The sequence below is a fragment of the Gambusia affinis genome, linkage group LG15, assembly GCF_019740435.1.
Source record: "Gambusia affinis linkage group LG15, SWU_Gaff_1.0, whole genome shotgun sequence".
Classification (NCBI taxonomy): domain Eukaryota; kingdom Metazoa; phylum Chordata; class Actinopteri; order Cyprinodontiformes; family Poeciliidae; genus Gambusia; species Gambusia affinis.
Genome location: NC_057882.1, coordinates 18,547,339 through 18,568,204, shown reverse-complemented (window position 1 = coordinate 18,568,204; position 20,866 = coordinate 18,547,339). Strand labels below are relative to the sequence as shown.

The 20,866-nt window shown below is 39.9% G+C and overlaps 1 protein-coding gene across 7 annotated transcripts; it reads left to right on the top strand.

Annotated features, from left to right (window-relative positions):
- Positions 1 to 283: 283 nt before the first annotated feature.
- On the top strand, positions 284 to 17,702 carry map6a (microtubule-associated protein 6a). 7 transcript variants are annotated; one of them, XR_006373003.1, is made up of 5 exons: positions 284 to 1,321; positions 9,606 to 9,819; positions 10,724 to 10,938; positions 14,842 to 16,779; positions 17,170 to 17,293. XR_006373003.1 is itself a non-coding variant. In XM_044141446.1 (5 exons), exons 1-5 carry the CDS (start codon positions 621 to 623, stop codon positions 17,315 to 17,317), a joined length of 1,389 nt encoding a protein of 462 aa, XP_043997381.1. In that variant the 5' UTR covers positions 284 to 620; the 3' UTR covers positions 17,318 to 17,702. The 7 variants fall into 7 exon arrangements, 6 of the variants coding, with proteins under 6 accessions (XP_043997381.1, XP_043997384.1, XP_043997387.1 ...); XM_044141446.1 differs by having other exon boundaries at positions 14,842 to 14,952; positions 17,170 to 17,702; XM_044141449.1 differs by lacking the exon at positions 14,842 to 16,779 and having other exon boundaries at positions 10,724 to 10,901; positions 17,170 to 17,702.
- The last annotated feature ends 3,164 nt before the right edge of the window (positions 17,703 to 20,866 follow it).

Below are 20,866 nucleotides of genomic sequence, written 5' to 3'. Positions count from 1 at the left end.
ATCCACGGTGTGCGTCAAGGGTTCTGTTGTATTTCAAAATCAACTGGCAATTCAGATCTTCATCCACATTTTTTTTCTGCATAATTCTGGTCAACCGCGTTTCTAGTAGAAATGCTTCTTATTTGTTTCAAATGTAGATTCTTACGCTATTTTCATTTCTGTTTAATAAAAGCGACTGTATTCTCGACTGTAACAGGAAGGTCATCGTAGCTTTAATGCTGGCTCTAAACAGGAAGTGAAACTCTCCAGCTTGACTTAAATTTTCCTCTTCTGTTCCCGTCAGTGTCTCCGGGATGCTGAGCAGGCGGGCGGGGCCGTTATTCCTTGCAGTGCCCTGATGTAGCAGGACGACCAGAAGGGACACAGAAGGAGCAGAGGACGGTTCTCACGGTTCAGTTTGTGATATATATATTTTTTAATCTTCAGCATTCTTCAGATTAAATAGGATGCATATGCAGTCTTAACGACAAAAGCGTCGGAGCCTTCTCAAACGGACATCTTGATTTTCTCACATCACTGTTTCCGAGAGCGGGACCGTATTTTTCTGTCGTGTCAGCTTGGTAGGAAGTAGAGCTATTTGTGAGTGTTTTTCTTTTTAGTGGAACTCTAAATCCCACAGCATGGCGTGGCCCTGCATCAGCCGGGCGTGCTGCATGGCCCGGTTCTGGAACCAGCTGGACAAGGCTGACATTGCAGTGCCTTTGGTCTTCACCAAGTACACGGACGTGTCGGAAATGCAGCACATCCAGCTGCAGCCGTCGCTCCATCCTCCCCAGGCCCGGGTCGCCATAGAAACGCAGCCGTCGCGTGCGGAAACCCGCTTGGCGAAAGCGTCGCGCGGGCCGCGCAGGTGCGTCTCGGAGGAGCGCGTGTGCAGCTCGGTGATGCGCGAGGACTTCAAACACTGGAAAGTGCGGCCCGAGCCCAGCTGTAAACCCAGGAGCGAGTACCACGAGCCGGAGACACCGTTTAACACCGAGACCCAGTACCAGAAGGACTTCAAGCCCTGGCCCATCCCGAAGAGGTACGACCACCCCTGGATACCCAAACCCCCACCGAGCGTCGGCGACCACCACCGACCCAAGCATGTGAAAAAGCACGTAGCGCTGGATGCGGAATGCGGCGTGGAAAAAGGCGCCATTGCCGACAAGGTGCAGGAAAAAGACCTGCTGCAGGGGCAGGAGAGGAAAAAGCGGTCCAATAAGCAGGAGGGACCGAAAAAGGTGGTCCTGAAGGTGGAGGCAGAAGGCAGGGGGAGGGCGGCGGTGGATGCCCTGAACCGACAGATCAAGGAGGAGATCTCAGCTGGCACCTCCTATAAGTAAGAGATTACTCCCCGTTTGTTGGTGTGTGTTGAAGAAAGTGGATGAGACCGGCCGTCAGGCGCACACAGGGATAAGGAGGTCATAAAAAAAAAATGCTATAAAGTTTATTATTAACTGTATTTATTGTCAGGTAGTTTGACTAAAAGTGAATTTATTGCACTATTAATATTTCCGATGTTATGGTCATCTTTAATCCAATACAGGTGAATCTTTGCTTAGTGCCTTCACAAATGTTTATGGTTGAATTGTGAGAATTATGCCATTTTGGAAAAACATACTTTAAACCATAAGTTTACATACACTGAATTAAAAATGAATTTCTATCTGAAAATGAGACCAAACATCTGGAAAACAGAAATAATCGTTGTTATTCTAATTGACCTTAAAAAAGAAACGTTTTCTCTGATTTAATTTCAGACAGTGACAAAAAAAAAGTATTTTTATTCGGTACATGTAATCATCTGGTTTCATCTGTATATGTGCATAAGCTACATCTTCTTTTAGCCAATATTTGATTTAACAACAATAATAATAATATTATTAATAAAAGTATTTCTAAGTAACCATTTATTTCTAAATGGGGAAAACTTGAATAAGAACAGAATAAACAATCATGAAGGGAAGTTCACATGTTCTCCCAGCAGTAGGACTCAAACAAAATCCAGATGAAACAGTCCATCATATAACTTAACTATAAATGTTTAAGATGTTCAATAATCTTTTCTACACGTCTTGTTTTGGCCCATTAACTGAAATCTGAGTGCATAAGTTGAACATACGCTGCTTTCTTTGACGAGATAAACTGAGTGGAGTTTTTTTAAGGAAGACATTGTTGCAGAATTTCTCTGTGCAGGATCACACTGAACTCGTAAATCTGACAATCGCTGCACAAACTTGTCCTTTCACGCTGTGTGTGTGTGTGCGTGTGTGTGTGTGTGTGTGTGTGTGGGTGTGTGTGTGTGTGTGTGTGTGAGTGCATTAAATGACAATCAGCTTCAGTTTTCACCACTGAATGCCATTAAGCTGAATGAAACCGGCTGCAGGATGCTGCTAATGTTTAGGTTCATGAGGCTAATCTCTGTTCTATTATGCAACGTTCCAGAGAATGATGGGGACGGGTGGAAGGATGAACATCAAGTCATGCATGTCATTGCTGTGTGCTGCATCACCTCGCTGCATTTGAAAAAACTGGATTATGTTTATTTAAGCCTGAGCCATTGCATGATGCTCAATTGAGTTGTTTTCTTTGGCAGTTTTTCTGCTTTGTCTTGCTGTAGAAGTAACCAGTGGTATGTATAGGCAGAAAATTTGGCTCAGTGCTGCTTCCGAGCAGTCTTTGATGGGAAGTGTGACTCAGTTGGCATAGGCACAGTGTTAGTGCATCAGCAGAGTCCTCTGGCTGTTTGGTGCCTGTGTTGTTTAGCAGTCAGCAGGGAGCAAAGCAGGCTCTCTCCATCAGCACTGGGTAATAAGAAGGGCTGCAGAAGCCAAGTCGACTCTGTTTTCATCTGCCTACAAAGACAGTGAGGAAGTTACAGAGTATAGAAACAAAACTACAGTTCATGAGCAAATGGCTGAAATTATAAAGTACTGTTTTGGTGCATGGAAGTAATATTGCATTACTTCCTTTTTTGTCAGAAACAATAAAATGTTGATTTTTTAAAAGTAGCAGACATGCCCTTTTCTCCCTATTTTATACTCTAGCATGTTCTTGCAAAATCGGGTTTTCTACGTTTTATTGCCAAAAGTTTCCACCTAATTGTATCTTCCTAAGTTTACTCCTGTGTGGACCACGTGGATTTCTTGTGATCTTGGAGGCTTGGCTACATTTTTCAGTCACACTCTAGATAACATCGGTCATTTATTGTTAGGGGGTTTGAACTTTGGATTAACCTGCAATGATATTAATTGTCTGCTTGCCTTAATGAGTGAATTATGTATCTCTAAAAAGTAATTCAGTCAGGCTGTTTAATAAAATTTTCCTTTGGGATTAATAAAGTGTTTTTGAATTGAATTGAATTGTGTTTTGCAAAGCAGTCTCAGTGGATAACCTCAAGACTTTTACTTCACTGACACGCGTCCGGCGTAATAATCCTGGACCAGAAGAATCGAATGTGGTAAATCAGGACATATACAAGCCAGCAGTGCCGACTCTTAAGTGTTTTTGTTGTTGTTGTTGTTTAGCCTCCTTTGTCTTGTAATGATCTTGAGACAATACTGTTGGCTCCCATTGCTTAGAATTTAAAACTGATCCATCCATTTTTACCTCCATAAACAGTGCGCTGCTCTGTGACGTCAACGTTCTTCTTCTGTGCATGAGTCGCAAACCGTTCACACAGATGTCTGATTGCCATTGCATTTAATTAGTAGTATTCATAACCATGTTTTTTGTTTGTTTTTTTTTTTAGAAAAAAAAAGAGTATTTTAGCAAAAAAAATAAATAAAATCTAAATTGAGTATTAGACTACGTTCACACGTTGGGTCTTAGGTCATTTTATTGTGAAATAACAGTGAAATCCTGTATGGCTGCAGAGCTGTGTAATGCCTACTGGTCTCTCAAATGCAACATAACTTTTACAAACAAATAATGATTGTTGAAGACAGTATGAATAAAAATGAATGATCTTGCAATCTAAGGGTTAACAAATCCCTTATAGATTTTTCTGGACAGAGCTGTTATTTATTTTGAAAAGATCTTGTCCAGAAAATTGTAGTATCTGATAATACAGCACAGTTTTCCATGTTTTAAGTGTAAAAAAAAAAACAAACAAAAAAACAGACGTATTGAAATTTGCAAAGGAGTAAATGAGACATTGAATATGTTGTGCTGATATTTCTGTAGGAGTTGTTTTAGTTTTTCAGCAATGCAGGTAAAAGCAGCACAAATTTGGGCTGAGAAGTAATTGCTTTAATTTTTTGTTTTAAGCGACTGATTATTTTAATGTATTCAGAAAAAAACAGTTATTCTCAAAAAAAAAATCTGAATCTGCATAAACTGATTTGAGCAGGTTAGAAAAATGATTGGTTCATCTCTACAAGCCTCTACTTCATGACAACCGGCAGATAAAAACCTACTTGTCTTCCTTGCACGACTCTCGTTAACTCCTGGCTATTTCCTGACTTTTATTAGATTCTCTTTGAGAACACACGGTTCTCTAAAACACAAAGGCTGCTTATTGTGCCTGAAAAACTTTTAAAGGCATTTCTGTTTTTGCTAACCACAAGATTCACCAGGGTATTTTCTCTGACCATTATGCTTTTAATGTCATTTTTGTGCAACGATAAACGAGGCGAAAGCTGCTGTTGGAGCCTTTGTTCTTGTTTTTGCTCTGCTACCCACTCTGTTTCAAGACAAAAGCTATTCTTCGTCCTGTCAGCCTCGCATGCTTTTTTGTGTCAGTTTAATAAAAAGCATCTAAAAAGTAGAGCGAGGAAACAAGTATTGAGGAAAGAAATGCGCCGAAAAAACACAAGAGTCTTTCGGGTTCAATGGGTTCAGTTACTGATATATTTTACAATTTGTGTCACTAATTATTGTTTGACACATTTCTCTGAGCAGTAAAATCTCAGGAGCTTCCTGGCTTAGTTTTCTTTGTCAGGGGAAGCATAAAACCATAAAACCTCACAAAGAATGTCAGATAAACTCCCAAAGACTGCCTTCTATGTCACATTTACTAAAGAGCGCTATTAGGTGTAGCTGCATTTACATTGATCCATTTTCAGCTCTAAACGATCCTGAGTGTCGACAGACTGTGAATGGAACAATCTCATACTCTGCCACATTTTGGCGGGAGGGAAAAGCTTTGAAAGACAATTGATTCTGTTCCTCAAAATAAAACCCACTTGTGTTCTGTTGTTGTCTTGGTTCAGAACATTTTCTGGAAAAGCTGCTTGTCTTACATAACTGCTCTAATCTGGATTTATCATATCTGATCTCACAAATTTGACAGTGAAATGTATTCTGATTAAATCTGATGCTGAAACTCTTTAACCCTGATGTCAAATTCAAACAGAAACTAGCTCAATCCTGCCTGTGGTGTTTCAGTAATTGTGGTTCGTGAAATGTTCCCTTTTAACTGTAAAAGTTGCAAAACCTTAAGCAGTTCTAGAGAGTTTTAGGCGGCACAGAGAGAAAGGAGGGAGCTGCTGAGCAGAAACCAGAAGCTGCACCAGCTGACACAACAAGAATGGCTGCTGAGAATGAAAGCTGGGGCTCTGTGCACAGGGAAATCGATTGCCTGGATGACTCCAACTGAGGCCGGCCGGTGCTTTATCTCTCACTAGTGTTGGTGTGGAATTAGAGAGAATCACCAAGAGGGAAATTTGTCTTTGCAGTATCAGTGCACAGATTATAGAGCTCCTAAAAGAAGCTGCAACTGTCAGACAAATTGTCACGAGTAGAGGTGAAAGGCTGAACTGTAATCAAAACTCAAATGCACAAAGAATCCAAGCAAAACTAAACAAGAAGGGCTGAAGTATAAAGGCTAGATCTAAGATGAAGTAAATAACAGGGGCATAATCGAATGCAAACTCAAACATCTCACAATTATCACTGTTAATATCATTAAACTGCATATAACCATGCATATCAAGCCGCTAAAAGATATAAATAATAGAGAAATAACAGAGCTAATAAACAGAGGACAAGCCAGAAATGTATGGAAGAACTGTTTTTATGTTTTAAAAGAGATTTCAAAGTACAGTTACACGGTAATAGACATGCAGGAGTTTTTCAACTACAACTTCTGTGGCAATTTTGCACCTTATGAGTTCTGTCTGAAGGATTTCACAGAGAAATATTTTTGTGTTTTTCAAGCGTATAACAGCATGCACAAATTTTTCTGCACTATTCTGAGACCAGATGCTTCTTATTTTAGCCGTATTGTTCGTGTGTAATATTGCTGCTCAGCACAGTTGTTCACTATACATTAAGGCACAGGCTTTGGCCAAATCTAACTCTGAGATTTCAAACAGTGGTTATATTCAGAAGCACCATGTTACCAAGGTCATCAAGGCATAATACACTGAGGTTGTTGATTACTTTCGCTTCACCTCCTTTAAGCACGAGGGTTGTTCCCAGTGATGGCATAGTTACTTTGAAAAAGTAACTTTAATCGGACTACTGATTACTCCTTGAAAAAGTAACTTAGTTATATTACTGACTACTTGATTTGGAAAGTAACTAAGTTACACTAAAAGTAACTTTTTAGTTACTTTCAGCAGCTGCTAACAACAACGCTCCGCCTCCTGTGAAAATCACATTGAGCTTTGCCAATACTTAATTGTCAGCTATTTTATAATGGTAACATCAACAATGTGTCTCCACTGATAAGGTTGAACTGAAGAGGGCTCAGATAATCTAAAATATCCAATGCCAAAGGGTTGTACCTTCTTGCACCATCTAATTCTTGCTGTATTGCCAAGTTTAAAATGCATGAGGGTTAATTCATGTCTCCACAAAAATTCTAATTATCTTCCCAATCCATTTCTCTAGAACAGCGTCAAAATGGGGAAATAATAGCATGTATACAGCGTTTTCCGGTCATACTGAACACACACAATCATACACCTTTACACAGATCGGTAAGTTTCGTACTCAAACCCAAGTTAGTTCTCTATTTCCTCCTCATAATCACATGCTACTTTTACTTTTAGACCGGTTCTGTGGTTTAAGATGTGTGTAGCCGGCTTTGTGCCCCATGAGCTCAGGACTGGACAGTACCCTGACCCAGCTGTCCCTCCATGAGTGCCACTGTTCGGTTGGACAGATGAGGTCTTTCTCTGAGCATCCATTCTCTATGACAGGAGGTCAGCAGGGTCAGCTCTCCAAAGCAGGTTTAGCCACACAGAATATCAGGGAGGAAGATTACACAGACTGGCTGTGGAAACCTCCATAGTAAGAATGGGAAAATAAGAGTCGAACTACAATGGAAATATTCCCTGTAGTTTCATGATTATTTATTAATCACTTCCAGATTGTTTCAGATAAAATCCACATTCTTTGTTTTTTCTCTAAAATTGCTTTCATTTTATTTCAGAAATTTGACTTTTCCCTCAGTTAAATAAAGGCAGTTGATACCAGGAAGTCACAACACATTAAACATTCACAGATTGGTATGTTTTTATTGGAGGGAGCGGAGAAACTATAAGTGTTAGTATAAATGTTTGCCTGCTTCAGCACATCAGAATCAAAGACTTGGGTTACCAGCAGAACCCTGTAGAACTGGACTGAAGGCTCAGGAGCTCATTTCAACCATTTCATCTTTAGCAGCAGATTAGGACACAACTAAAAGTTACAGGACCCTGGAGGACGGACGTTTAAAACACTGTTTATTTATATATATTTTTTTATCTTCAATAGTTCTAATTCATGCATAAGTGGAAGATATTTGTATGAATAATGCGCTGATTGAATACTGGGTTTTATACAATGTTGACCTGCCAGCTGCAACTTCAGCCAAATATCGTTTAAGGGCTATAATATAAAGAGAAATCAGAACAGCTTTCATAGTATTTCTTTCTAACCTTTAAGGACAAATAATCATCTTTAGGGATGCACAATATATCCCTGTGTTAATCAAATGTATTTATGTTTGTTCAGCATGACATATTAATAAACTTAATATATTTAATTGGATAAGCTTAATTTGATTACTTGTAACAAATTAACTTACATTTGTTATTGTTCAGTGCACCACTAAACAGCTTCTTGCAGCTCTATGCTTCTTTTGACATATTTTAAAACATGCTTCTGTTTCTGAAATTAGCATAACTTTGCGTCTCCTTCACTCAGTAACTGTAGTCCATGTTGAAGTGTGTTGTTTTTAGGTGGGGCCTGGTAGCACTTAGCTATGATGTGTTCACTGGTCGGGAAAAAATCCTATTTTTGAATTTCAATTAGGGACGACCAAGAGGATAATCAGCCAACTGATAAACTGCCCTTCAGATCAATATTTTTCAAAGCATTATCAATGAAGACAAAACTGCTGCTGCTTGGCAGAAAGTTGCAGCCCAGTGACGCTGAACGCAAAGTTTTTAATCTTAGTACCAAGAGCCTCCTGATCTGAGAGACACAGGCTGTATTGTTACGCAGTCATATGTTGATGAATAGAAGTGATGTTACAGCGCAGACCGGTGTTTCACACTGTGAACCCTGTCTGTTCTCACAATCTGCCCCTCTCTCACTAACACATGCACACACTGGGGTCATGTGGTCGTGCTGTACTCCTGCCGGTGATGGCAGTTGTATAACGTTTCTCTGCATCGAGGCATCTTGCCCCATTGCAGCCTCAGAGATGGACTTCAGTCCGGTTATATAATGCAGGATTCTCACCTCTGTTCTGCAGCGTTATTTCTGCACTCAGCAGCCAAGCTTTTGTTACTGTTAGCAGCCTGTGTGCTGCAGATGGAATGCTTTATAAAGCAGTGAGAGACCATACATTATGATCTGGCTTTATTTTTAGAGTTAAAAAGGTCATGGTAGATGGGCTGTGTTGGGGGTTTTTTCCTTCTACTTTTAAGACTTTATTTTCTTTGTTTACTTCCTGTTTACCCTATTTTACTGTGGCAAAAAATACAGATTAACAACTCATTTTTTACTTCTTAAATTAACATTTTGATCTCAGAGTATTATGATAAAAATCACGCTCAACAACTGAGTTAGTTTTCTGGATTAGAGGTCACTTCTGTAACAAAAAGTTTCAGTTTTACAAGTTTTGTTCTTCCTCTGATTTTTGCTTTTTTAATTCCTCAGTGACAGAATAGTTTTCCTTCCACTGTAGCAGCTTCCACACCTAAGAGTTTTGCTCTGAAAGGGATTTATAAGCAGTGGAGCAAAAAGTGGGAATGCAGTATATGCACTGTGCTAGAGTGTATGCCAAAAACAATGGTAAAAAAAAAATATTTTACTCTTGGTTTGTGTAAATAACATTGTCAGTAACGAGGGGCAGGAGTTGCCTGTCTACATACAACTCAGAAAGCACATAGTAGGTTTCCATGACTGCGTACGAGGGCCATTGTACATAGAAAAGAAAAAAAAAGGAGCAAATTTTTATGAAGAAAAAAAAAAGGAAATTTCTGAGCTACAAAGGTTGCAAATTTGCCAGAAAAAACTCAGAAAGTTTGAGATTAACCTCAGAAATGTTCTAGAAAAAAAAACATGTTTTTAATTTTAAAAAAAATCTGAACTTTGTGGCAGAAATTTGCTCATTTTTTTCTGCCTACAACAAACAAAGCCCTGATTTGGTTTCATGATACCTTTTTGTTGTTTTCTCCCAACAGAACCGAGTTCAAGGCGTACAAAGACGTGAAGCCAGTAAAGATGATTCGGGCAAAGTCTCAGTACCTGCCTCCAGATGAAAAGAGGAGCTTAGAGACCAGCTACAGCGCCAACTTTAAGGCACTAGCTCCACTGCAGCCCACTGACAACAAGGCCCAGGAGAGGAGGAGGATACGCAGTTTGTACAGCGAGCCTTACATCGACCCCAGCAAACAGGTGAGAACAAACTCACCTGACTACATAGTGTAGTTCTGAATCAGCAGCAGTGATTTCCAGTGAAACACTTGCCTATCTCACCTTCACATTTCACTCGTTTCCTTGTGGATCTGTGCAAATAAAGAATCAGTTTACATCAGAGCCGGAGACAAAAACCTCTCCGCTTTTTGTCTTTTCCAAACCATTCATATTTTCTCACATTTTTAACTTTGTCTCTAAAAGAAATGAATGAATCACATGATGCACTAAAATGAGTTTGATCATTTCCATTCTGATGATTAATAGTTTTTGAAGGGCAATTTGGTTTACAGACATCATCCGTTTTATTTATTATTTCGTTTGTGTGAGTGCTTTTTATTTCTGTTTTATTTGTTCCTTTTGATTATCATGTTTTATTTCTTTTGGATATTTTGGTTTGCTACAAAATTCAAGTTTATTGGTCTCTGAGAGAGCAGAATTTCATCATTATGCCATTATCAATAAATCACTTGAAAACAGTCTCAAAACAACAATATAATTGCTAATCGCAGTTATTACTAGGACAATTTATTGTCCAGCAAAGTTTATTATGGGAACAAATTCATTTGGGCTCACACATCTTGCTTCATTGCAACCACAAACTTCAGTTTATCTTGTTGGAATTTTCTGAAAGAGCGACAAAATCAAATAGAAAACGTGGGTATCAGCATATTTTCTATTACAAACAACATAACATTAAAGCCCAATAAAATGACATTTGTGGTTGGAATGTGACGAAATGAAACAATTGGAAAGCTACACATGCATTTGTAGGGCGCTGTATAGACCTGTGTTGTGTTGAAACGTTTATAATAATAATAATAATAATCAAACATGGGGCCTATTTCAGCTCAGGAATCACCTGTTTGCTGTCTGACATCCTTAGGTTGACAGGTATAGTGTCCTGCGCTCTAAACCTAAAAAGCCTGGAGCCGCAGCAGCAGGCCAGGGTAAACCGGTGAGGAAAGCCAAAGATAAGCAGAGCGCCACGCTGAAGGGCTCCAGGAAGACGACCTCGGAGAACCAGTCCGAGAACCGGCCGGCGGTCGGGGACAAGGAGAAAAGTAAAGAGATCAACAACAAACTGGCTGAGGCAAAAGAGTAAAAATCATTTAGCACTACTTCTCCTTTTTCTTTTCTTTCTTTTTGTGGGACACAAACCCAGAGGCTGCAAAATTGGTTCCAAGTTCTTCTCTTTGTTTTCGTCCTTCTCTAGCTGCTTCCTTCTTCTTCTTCTTCTTCTTCTTCTTCTCTGTCCTCTCACTACCTCCTGGCTACATTTCTACTCCAGTAACATGTCAGGGTGTGAACATGACATGCCATTGCTCTTCCTGTCTCACTCTGTACTAGATCGCTATAGTAACGAGTGGGCGGAAGCATCCTCTTTCCTGTCTCCGCCATTTGATGCCACCCACCTCCCCCCACTCCGCTCGCCTCCATCTCCAGGTTGCCATGGCTACTTGGCTGCCCGGCCAACCAATGGATGAGTTTTGTTGCATGGGCCCATTTACAAGCACGTCTGAAGGGTTGGCTTTGATCAGCTGAGCAGATTGCTTTGTAGAGTTTATCAAGGATTTATCTCTTTTTTTTTCCTTTGTGTTTTTGAGGGAGGAGGGCTTGAAGAAAAAGTGACTCATATTGGCTCTTTTGAAAAATCTTTACTTTTCTTTTTTGAAGATGCAAACTGGAAAATCTTTGATAAATGTCCAGCTTGGTTATTCATGATGTGTGCGTGTGATCCACAGCTTGTTCTGTACTCGCTCTGTTTGCCTTTCTATCACTGTCTCTAAAAGTGTGTTTGGCAGTATCACCATCAATGTGAACTCTGGCAAAAAAAAAAAAATTGTCATTTTCTGATAGAAAATGTCTTTAATTCATCTGCGGATCCTGTTCTCCCATTCAGCATCTGTTCCTTTCATGTAAGCCTCATTCATACCGCGGTACTTTGGGACACGCAGTTTGTTCTGAAAGCAACGGTTAGGTTACATTAAACCGATTATGCATTAAGGCCCAGTCTGTCAGAGAACAGAGGAGGATTCCCTATGAATTACATAATGCTATATCGCAGACGTAACCCTTTTAGGCCACAGTACTATCATTTAGGGAGGGAGGCACTCAGAGGAGCTGGGAGCTGTTCATTCCTGTGTGTCTGTCACACAACGCTCGCAGCTTTCAGCCTGACTACTCATAACTCAGTGGAATCACCTCCGACACTCCCTTTATTAGCAAGGCTCCTCCGTCTGAGAGGCCAGTTATGTGGCTGTGTTAATGCAGAGACACACACCTCCCTATAAGGCTTCTTTTATTATGCACTGATGTTATTTCACTGGCTTGGGAGGACAAGAAACAGAGTTAATTGCAGGGTCTGTAATTAATTAACCGCGATTATTCCCATTTTAATCTAAACCTAAATATAGCAAGCAACATTATTAATTAAAAAATTTAAAAATATATATTTTCTGAATAAATAGAGGTCAACAACAAAGGTATTTATTGTTTTTAATTTATTGCTTGCGCGTCAGATTTACTGGCATGCCAGAAACGCATGAATACAAAGGTTCCTGGCATATGTAAAATTTGATTATTGGCGTTAAAAGTATGAATGCATTAAAATTAATATCGTTAACTAACTAAAGTAACAGGTTAAAGTCCTGGTGCTAATCAAAACTGCTAATGTTAAAATGTGCATTATTTAAAAAAAAATTATTCAGCAGCCTTGACAATATGTAGGATTTAAAGTTAGCATTAGAGATGCTGGTGAGCGTAATCATTTAACAGTGACACTAAGTCCAATCTACTTCTGTTTAATTAGCACACTATGCTAAATGCTAGTAGGTCACATAGACAACAACAGTGTTTGGTTTGGTAACTCTGTTACTGAGTAAAAAAAAAACTGGGCTGACTATTTCCAGTTACACTGGTGTGTTAAAAATGACATTAGGGAAGAACTGAGATGTATCGAGTTTTGCAAAAGAAAGTAGTAATTTTTATGACATGTCATCTAGAGATCAAGAGTTTCAGCAGATAAGAGGAAGGCTTGTTGGAACTGTTTTATCCTCCTGAGCTTCCATCTTCTGTTTGTGATGGAAAATGCTGGATTTGGAAATGGCAGCCTTTCAGAAACCTTCAGAGACAACCATCCACATCCTGTAGAATATAATGCAGCTTTAGCTATGCTAGCCTCACTCTCTGTGGAGATTGCTAAAGACAGAATAAATTGTAAAACCTACAATCATTTTGACTTTGTTTTTAGCTGATAGTAAAACCGTGATGTACAGGAACTGCTCTTTCACACCGCAGCGTTTCTCCTGGTGTAAATAATTAATGACTGCCCACAGCTAGAGGGCTAGAAAAATACTTTAATAATGGTATTCTTTTATTCTCTTATATTGTATTTTTAAAAAGAAAATCAGTCTCAGCACATCAAAGATCTAGAAAAACAGAAGGTTGAACATTTATGTAAGCCTATTTCTGCCACAAAAGGAAAAATAAAAACCCATAAATATGGACATAATTTTTATTTTCACTGAAAGTAGAAATGACTTTCAAAGTCAGAATTAACTTTCTATCTCGTTATTAGTTTATAACTAAAACTTTCAATCTCATGATTATGACTTTGAAAGTAGAAATTATGACTTCCTATGTAATAATTAGGACTTTTATCCTTGAAAGTGACTTTAAATGTAGTTATGACTTCCTGTTGGACTTGTATTTTTTCATTCATGGCAGAAATAGGCTTCCATAAACATTTGTCCAAAGAACTGATCGGTGTAAAACTTTATTGGTGTTAGGATATGTGTTGCAGCCTGACACTCAAATTAGCAAAGTAATTTCTTTATTTTAACATAGTTATCATTTCTATTTTTATTTCTTATTCGTGGTACAATCACAAATTATGTCTTCTTGCAATTTAGTTACCAGATGATAAAATAAATTATAAATGTCTTGATATCAGATGGATGCTTCTAAGGTCAGACTGTAAAAAAAAGTCAAACAATCCCGGACGTCTTTGTCAGGATACAACACTGCATCCCGTTCTTGGGTCCATCAGAGCTGTAGAGCCTCGTTCTCTGTGCCGCGCTGCCACCGTTTTGTCTGCAGCTCAACATCGCCTTCATTCAGAATGACTGAAAGCTGTGACTCCTCGCTCCGTCTCCTCAGCAACCATCACCACCGCACACATTCAAGCTGAACACCAACCCCATCTGGGACATGGGCCCGACTCATTAGCATTTTGCAGCCTTTGATTGGTGTTTGGGGAGGGTTGATGGGTGGGGATACAGGAGGGGGCACCTTGTCTTGTAAATGTAAATTATTACACCACACACTCGGTGCTATCTATATGTATTTATTAGACAAAAATAAGGATAGAAAGTATGCTAAAGAAAGCTATGTCTTGGACAAAAAAAAAAACTGTGACGTGCTTGTGTTTTATCTGCTTGGTCTTATTTAATGAAACATTCTAAATAAATGCAAAAAAACAAAAGGCAGAAAAAGCAGTGTGTTCTTTGCTTCTTTTTGTTAAGAGGAATGGTTAAAGGTTAGTTGGTTGCAGGTGTCTATCAGCGTGTCCCAGTCTTTGTCTGTGTGACAGGCTACATTGTATCAGGTCTATCCACATGGAAGAGAATGTAGCTCTCACATCCCCCCACCTTTAACCCCGCCACTACGCTTAGCTAAGAGCCGCGCCGCATTCTGGCATGAGCCGAAGCTTCTTCTTTTCCGACACGCGCATGTTTCTCTGATGTGGGGACTGAAGAATATATTATTCTTGCATCACTCTCCAATATATTCCAAGAACCCATCGGGTTTATGGAGCAACATGCGCGTGAAAAAAGAAGACGCTCATTCCAGAATAAACATGTCATGTGCTTCAAACAACCCAAAACACAGATGTGTGACAGACTTACCTCTCTCCTATATGTCATTTTTAACTATCATTATTAGATGATGCTGTGTCCAGTTTGTTCTGTGCTAATGAGTGACATTCTGATTCATTTGAAGGGTTGTGCTAAAACAGTACCACTACATACAACTCTGCCAGCCAATCCGAGATATTGGCTGGGTGCAGACCCTAAAGCAACACCTGTGGGGCTGTGCACTACCCGATCCCAGGTAAACCCAACGCCAGAAGCAAAAGAAAGCCAAACGCAGCCAGAAAACGCCTCTCATTCTCATTCATACCTGCTCATGGAGTCGTGATCTGCTTTTGTTTTTCGATTACAGTGGCACAGTTTTCTGATTTCTTTTTTTTTCTTTTTCTTCTCTATTATCATTATTGCTATTCAGACCAAATCACCACATTGTCTTTGCTTGACTCCCCTCCGTGTTTCTCTTCCATATGGACACTAGAGTGGGAGGGGAGGGTGAGATGGAGGCCGTGTCTCACATCCCTCCCGCGGCTTCCCTTAAGGAGGCCTGAGGTGTAGTCCAGCCATCTCTTACCATTCCTGATCCAGCTGCTGTAATGCATCCGGCCTACATGGTTTCTGGAAACTGCATGATTGAATCAGTTTCATTTTAAAAAGCAGTCCTCTCATATAGTGCCTTGCGAAAGTAATTCTATCCCCACAACCTGCAAACTTCAGCATATTTTACTGGGATTCTTTGCGATAAATCAAAATTGAGTGGCACATGGCTGTGAAGTGGGAAATGCGACATGGTTTTCAACTTATTTGACGTACAATCTGAAAAGTGTGGTGTGCTTTTTTTTTATATGTTGCCCCCTATAGAAGACCCAATGGTACCAAGTGACTTCAGAAATCACCAAATGAGTAAAGTGGATAATTTAAAGTCAGTCAAAGTGCAGATGTTCCCTTAATTAGCTATTAACTATGTAAAAGTAACTTCAGCAGATAAACACTGAATTTACAGTAGACGTATTTAATATCTTTAAATCAGACATTCCTCAGAGAACATTAGAGACCAAACAACAGCAACAACCCCGACATACACCACGAGTTACAATAGGCTGACGTCCAAACGTTTTGTCACGTGAGCTAAAATCATTAGCTTAAAACAAGCTGACTTTGGACTCAGTTGAACAAATATTTTGCCTGTTCTCAGTAACAAAAACAAGATTTAGGCCAGTCTTTATTTGAAAACACTTACTGTATTTAGCCAAGTTTTAGTATAGAACTAAGAAGCAGATTTGGGTGCAGAGAGGTGTACTGTTAAGACTCAGGTCAATTAGTGGTTATCATGACAACAGAAGGAAAGCAGAAAGGTTGGGAAAGCAGTGTTCGTCTAAAAGTTTTCTACGTAGATTTTAACTTAAAAACCAAAGTTTTGGCTATTTTACTTCTTAAGCACCCTTGATTTAAAGCACATTCACGATTTAAACTGACCTAGTCAAAGTCCAAAGCTACATTTTTTTTGTTATTTGTAATTTGGCAATCGCAAATGCTCTCTATCGAATCTAACTGAACTTGAGCTCCTTCATTGAAAACGAGCACTAGAATAAAACTCTGTGTAAACCGTGCATCATTTTCCATCCGCTTCACGCACAACTTCAGTTTTGGTGTCGCACATAGAACCCCGATAAAAAAATGTTTTTTAAAAAGAGCCATGAAGTTTGTGAAGTTTGAAACATGACATAGTGTCGAACAGCCAATGGGGGTGTCAACACGTTTGCAAGGTAATGCATGAGACGGGTCTCTCATGTGCTCCGCTCACATGAACGAACTCTCTCCCGTTTAACCAAAAAGTTAAAGTTTCATTTTTCTTCTGCACTTTACCCTTGTTTGCATTCGAATGTGTTTTCTGACGCATGCCACCACTGTTTTCTGTTGGACCTGCAATCTGAGTTTCACTTCCACGTAGTGGCCTAGGCCTTGCCCTCTGTCTTGAACAAGTGCTGAGCATGGAAATAAGATGGAGGGTGAGTGTGAATGGAATGAGGGAAGCAACGCCTCCTCGGAAAGACACATTTCAGAGGAAATTGTAAGTGCATGCTAACGATCTAATCGTTCCTTCTGATTTGTTTTAAGTGAGATTTTCTTTTTCTTTTGTTCCATTGTTGCACTGCATTTTTTTAGCGACCGTGAGACCCTCATTCCTCAAACGACAGCTTGGAAAGCGATTGGATGAAATCTGAGTACCTGACAGTTTTTAAAGGAATTAATTGAGATGTTTGTTTGGCTTTGAATTTTTATTATTTTTTTAAAACCCATCGTTAGCTTTATTTCTCTTTCTGAGGGCCCCAGTAATGAGCGGTCTCAGGGTGCTTAGCTCAACACGACGACTTTGTGTTTTTGTCTAAGGTAAATCCCTTATCCTCTGTCTCTTTTTGTCTCTGTCTCTGGTATCTAAAAAAAATGTGCTGCCTCCTAGAGATTCTAAAGACGAGGTTCTCCGACCCAGTCATCATCATTCCCAGGGTGCTGCTGGAGGAGGAACACAGCCACTGCTGGAGGGAGGCGAGTCTCGGCGGAGCAGCGGCGTCGTTCGCTTTGCCCTAGACGTGACCCAGACCGAGTAGTTTGGCTCACGCGGACAGAGGCGGATTGGACCGTCGCCCTGCTGTGTATATACCTAGAGTTTGATGTTGGATAGTTTCAGGAGGCAAAAATACAAGAGTCACAAAAGAAAAAAGAAAAACTCTCAACCCTCCAGGAGGATAAGCAGCTCGTTGGAAAAGCGTTGTCGCATGTTCGACCGCAGCCTCCGGATCCGACGTCCTCGCCCTTTTGACCCCGTGGCATTACGACACAAGGTGCTACATCATTCTCTGGTCTCATCCATCCTGTCTGAAGAGCACACGTCAGCATTGTTAGTAGTCACGTCACACCAAGAAGTGCTTAATAACCCCACGAAAACTGTACCACACATCGATCACTTTTAGTCGGAATAAATAAGTAAACTTACCTTACTGTAGTGAGGCTGTTGTCGTTCTTTTTTTGTTGTTGTTTTTTAACGTTTTGAGGCTGAGAATAGATTTTAGTGCCTTTTTCAAAATAACATAAAAGTTTTTAAATTTTGTACAACAGAAGCCGTCTTAGTGAATAAGTCTGACTCTTGTCGCATACTTAGTGTCTCCCCTTAGGGAAGCCCCCTTCATATTCTGTTTAAAACATAATTTTCCTATATGTTTCACTTAGAGGTTCATTTTGCAGAACAGAACGAGGACAGATTGAATCCTGAGGGGTGTTGGTGTATTAATCAGCATGCAGAATGTAACAGACAGACATGGGAACAGGTGATTAGATAACAGAAATCCCGATGACCCAGGGAATAACATGAATATTACTTCTGGCTTGGGGACACTTTTATGTAAACCGTTTAGTGCATTTAATCCGGGAGGAAAACGTAATTACAGCTGCCAAAACCCGAGGTGCATCTCTGAAGCACACAAAGCAAAAGCCCATGTCAACCTGACTACTTCTCAGTATTTCTGACCCGTTTAGAATAGTCCTGCAAGGTCACAGACTGACAGTGCATCAGCTGAGCTCCCTGTCTGGGACGGGCTTCATCACAGCTTCCTCTGACGGAGCAGATTGCTGTGTTGTGCTCTTGTCTCTGATGAACACTTGGGGACGGGGTGGAGCTCCATGTGTCAGTCTTAATCAGCAAGTCAGCCATCTTCATGAGACTCTCATTTATAATTCATAATCCCGGAGCCAAGGTTTGATAATTGCCATGTTGTTGCTATTGTTATGACTCCACAACATGAAGACTACTATGAGCTTCCTCTTTGTTTGGGATGTAAAATTCTTCAACCAGTAGCATTTTCCTTGATTTTTCTGCTTAATGAAAAACAGATAGGTATTACAGCACATAGACTCCAATGCAATGCCAGTTGTAGATTTTCGTGGGATTTTTTGTAGATTTCCGTCTTTTTTTGTTTGTTTGTTTGTTTAATTTAAAGCTAATGTCGCTATTCAATTTTCTTTGATTTGCACTGAAACCTCGACGTGAGGCTAAAATTCCTATTTGGCACAAAGGTTGCTGCTCATTCCTCAAAGTATTGCGATTGTTCAGAACAGCCAGTTATTCTCCATATTTTGACATGTTGCTACTGTAGCTAACTGATGCTACTTTAGCTTACCTATGCTACTGTAACTTTCCTATGCTAGTTTAGCATACCTATGCTACTTTAGCTTACCGATGCTACTGTAGCTAATGATGCTACTTTAGCTTACCTATACTAGTTTAGCATACCGATGCTACTGTAGCTTACCGATACTACTTTATCTTAACCATGCTACTGTAGCTTTCCCATGCTTTTTTAGCTTACCTATACTGCTTTAGCTAACCCATGCTACTTTAGTTTACCAATGCTACTTTAGCTTACCTATACTGCTTTAGCTTACCTATACTGGTTTAACTTACCCATGCTACTTTAGCTTACCTTTGCTATTTTAGTTTACCAATGCTATTTTAGCTTACCGATGCTACTTTAGGTTACCTATACTGCTTGAGCTTACTCATGCTACTTTAGCTTACCAATGCTACTTGATTTAACAGGATAGATTTGATCTAATAGAATATGTTGTATAGGTGAAAATTTTTTTCTAAAGTGTCAGGTGGATTGTAGAGGAAAAAAGACTGGCCTGTAGCTTTAAGTCCCTGCAGATCTGTGGTTCAGCAGGTGATTAAAATCACAGAGGGGATGTTTAAAAAGTAATGGCCTGTATGAGAGAAAATCCCCACACAGGCACATATACAGCCACGCTCAATAAAAACCTGATGAATGTGTCTCTGAGCCTCCTTGAACTGGATGTATAGAGGCAGACTGGAGGCGGGGAGGTGGGAAAACAGGAAGAAGAGTGTGGAACTGGGTCATGTTGCAGCTCTTACAGAGCAAGCTGCCTTTCACAACATTCAGAATTAGCCTTGTTCCTTCAGCGCGCCCTGCTGTTCCCAAGGGCCGGACGGAGAAACGCAGCAAATCCTCCCAGGACAGCTGTTTTCCATCTTCCACATGGGGATTCCTGATTGTCTTCTTTGGTGTACGAGGATTATAAATTATTAAATTATTAAATATTTGCTGTTTTCAAAATCCCTGCAGCATATCCAAGACACAGAGATGAAGAAAGAAAAGGGAATCTGCAGCAATAAAGGCTCATTTCTGCCAATTTTCTGTACTCATTCTTCAGCCTCCATCTACTGGTTAAGGCCGTCTCCCTCTTTCCCTGTTCTGAGTTGTTGCCATGGAGATTGGTTGCCAGGTTTTTGAGAGGAAGGCTGAATTGGTTAATGTGGAGGTGGGGCATTTGGAGCCCTCCAGATGGTTTTTTAAAAAAAGTCTTTCTCCAGGGGCCTCCCCTTCACGGAGAAAGCCTCTATTATTTAGTACTCACCCCCTCAACCGTCGATCCAGGAGCCGCATTTATGACCTGGCATTCAACAGTGAGGGATTATGGGAAGTGTGCCTTGAGAGACGCTGGATCTTCCTCATAATCTCTGCTTGACATCTCTGCTCAGCAAGTGATCCGATTAACCGAGATGTAGGATCTACAAAGTTCACCCATGACCAATTGATCGGACGTGGAGAATGATTTGATTTTATTGAAGCACCTCGAGAAGCATAGGTTAATATTAACATTTTTGCAAGTTCCTTTTTAGGTCATTAGCATGGTTGAATATGAATGCAGCAGTTTGTGCAAAGAATATAATTTAATTCGAAGAGCTCATATTTTATTAAGAAGCATGTGGCGTTATATTTTTTATGCCGATAATTTTTCAGTCTTCCTATTATGATTCCAAACCTGTTTAGGACAAATGTTAACTTGAATAAAGTCGTAGGCTGTATTTAAATATTTTTAAGTTCAATCACAGTTCCTATTTTTAAATAATTAATATTTAAAACATGATTTATTTTCCTTGCTTGAATATATTTAGTCCGGTGAAAGTGACCAAAAATAGGTTCAAATGCAAAGTGAGCTCAGACATAAATACCAACACTGACCCCTAGTGGCAGGTTTTTGTAATTGCTACGCATGTTTTTCTGCTGCCTCTCCACTGGCGTTCAAAGTCAGTTTACAAGCGCCGCTTTCCTGCATGTTTTAGCTATTATACTGGCTCAACA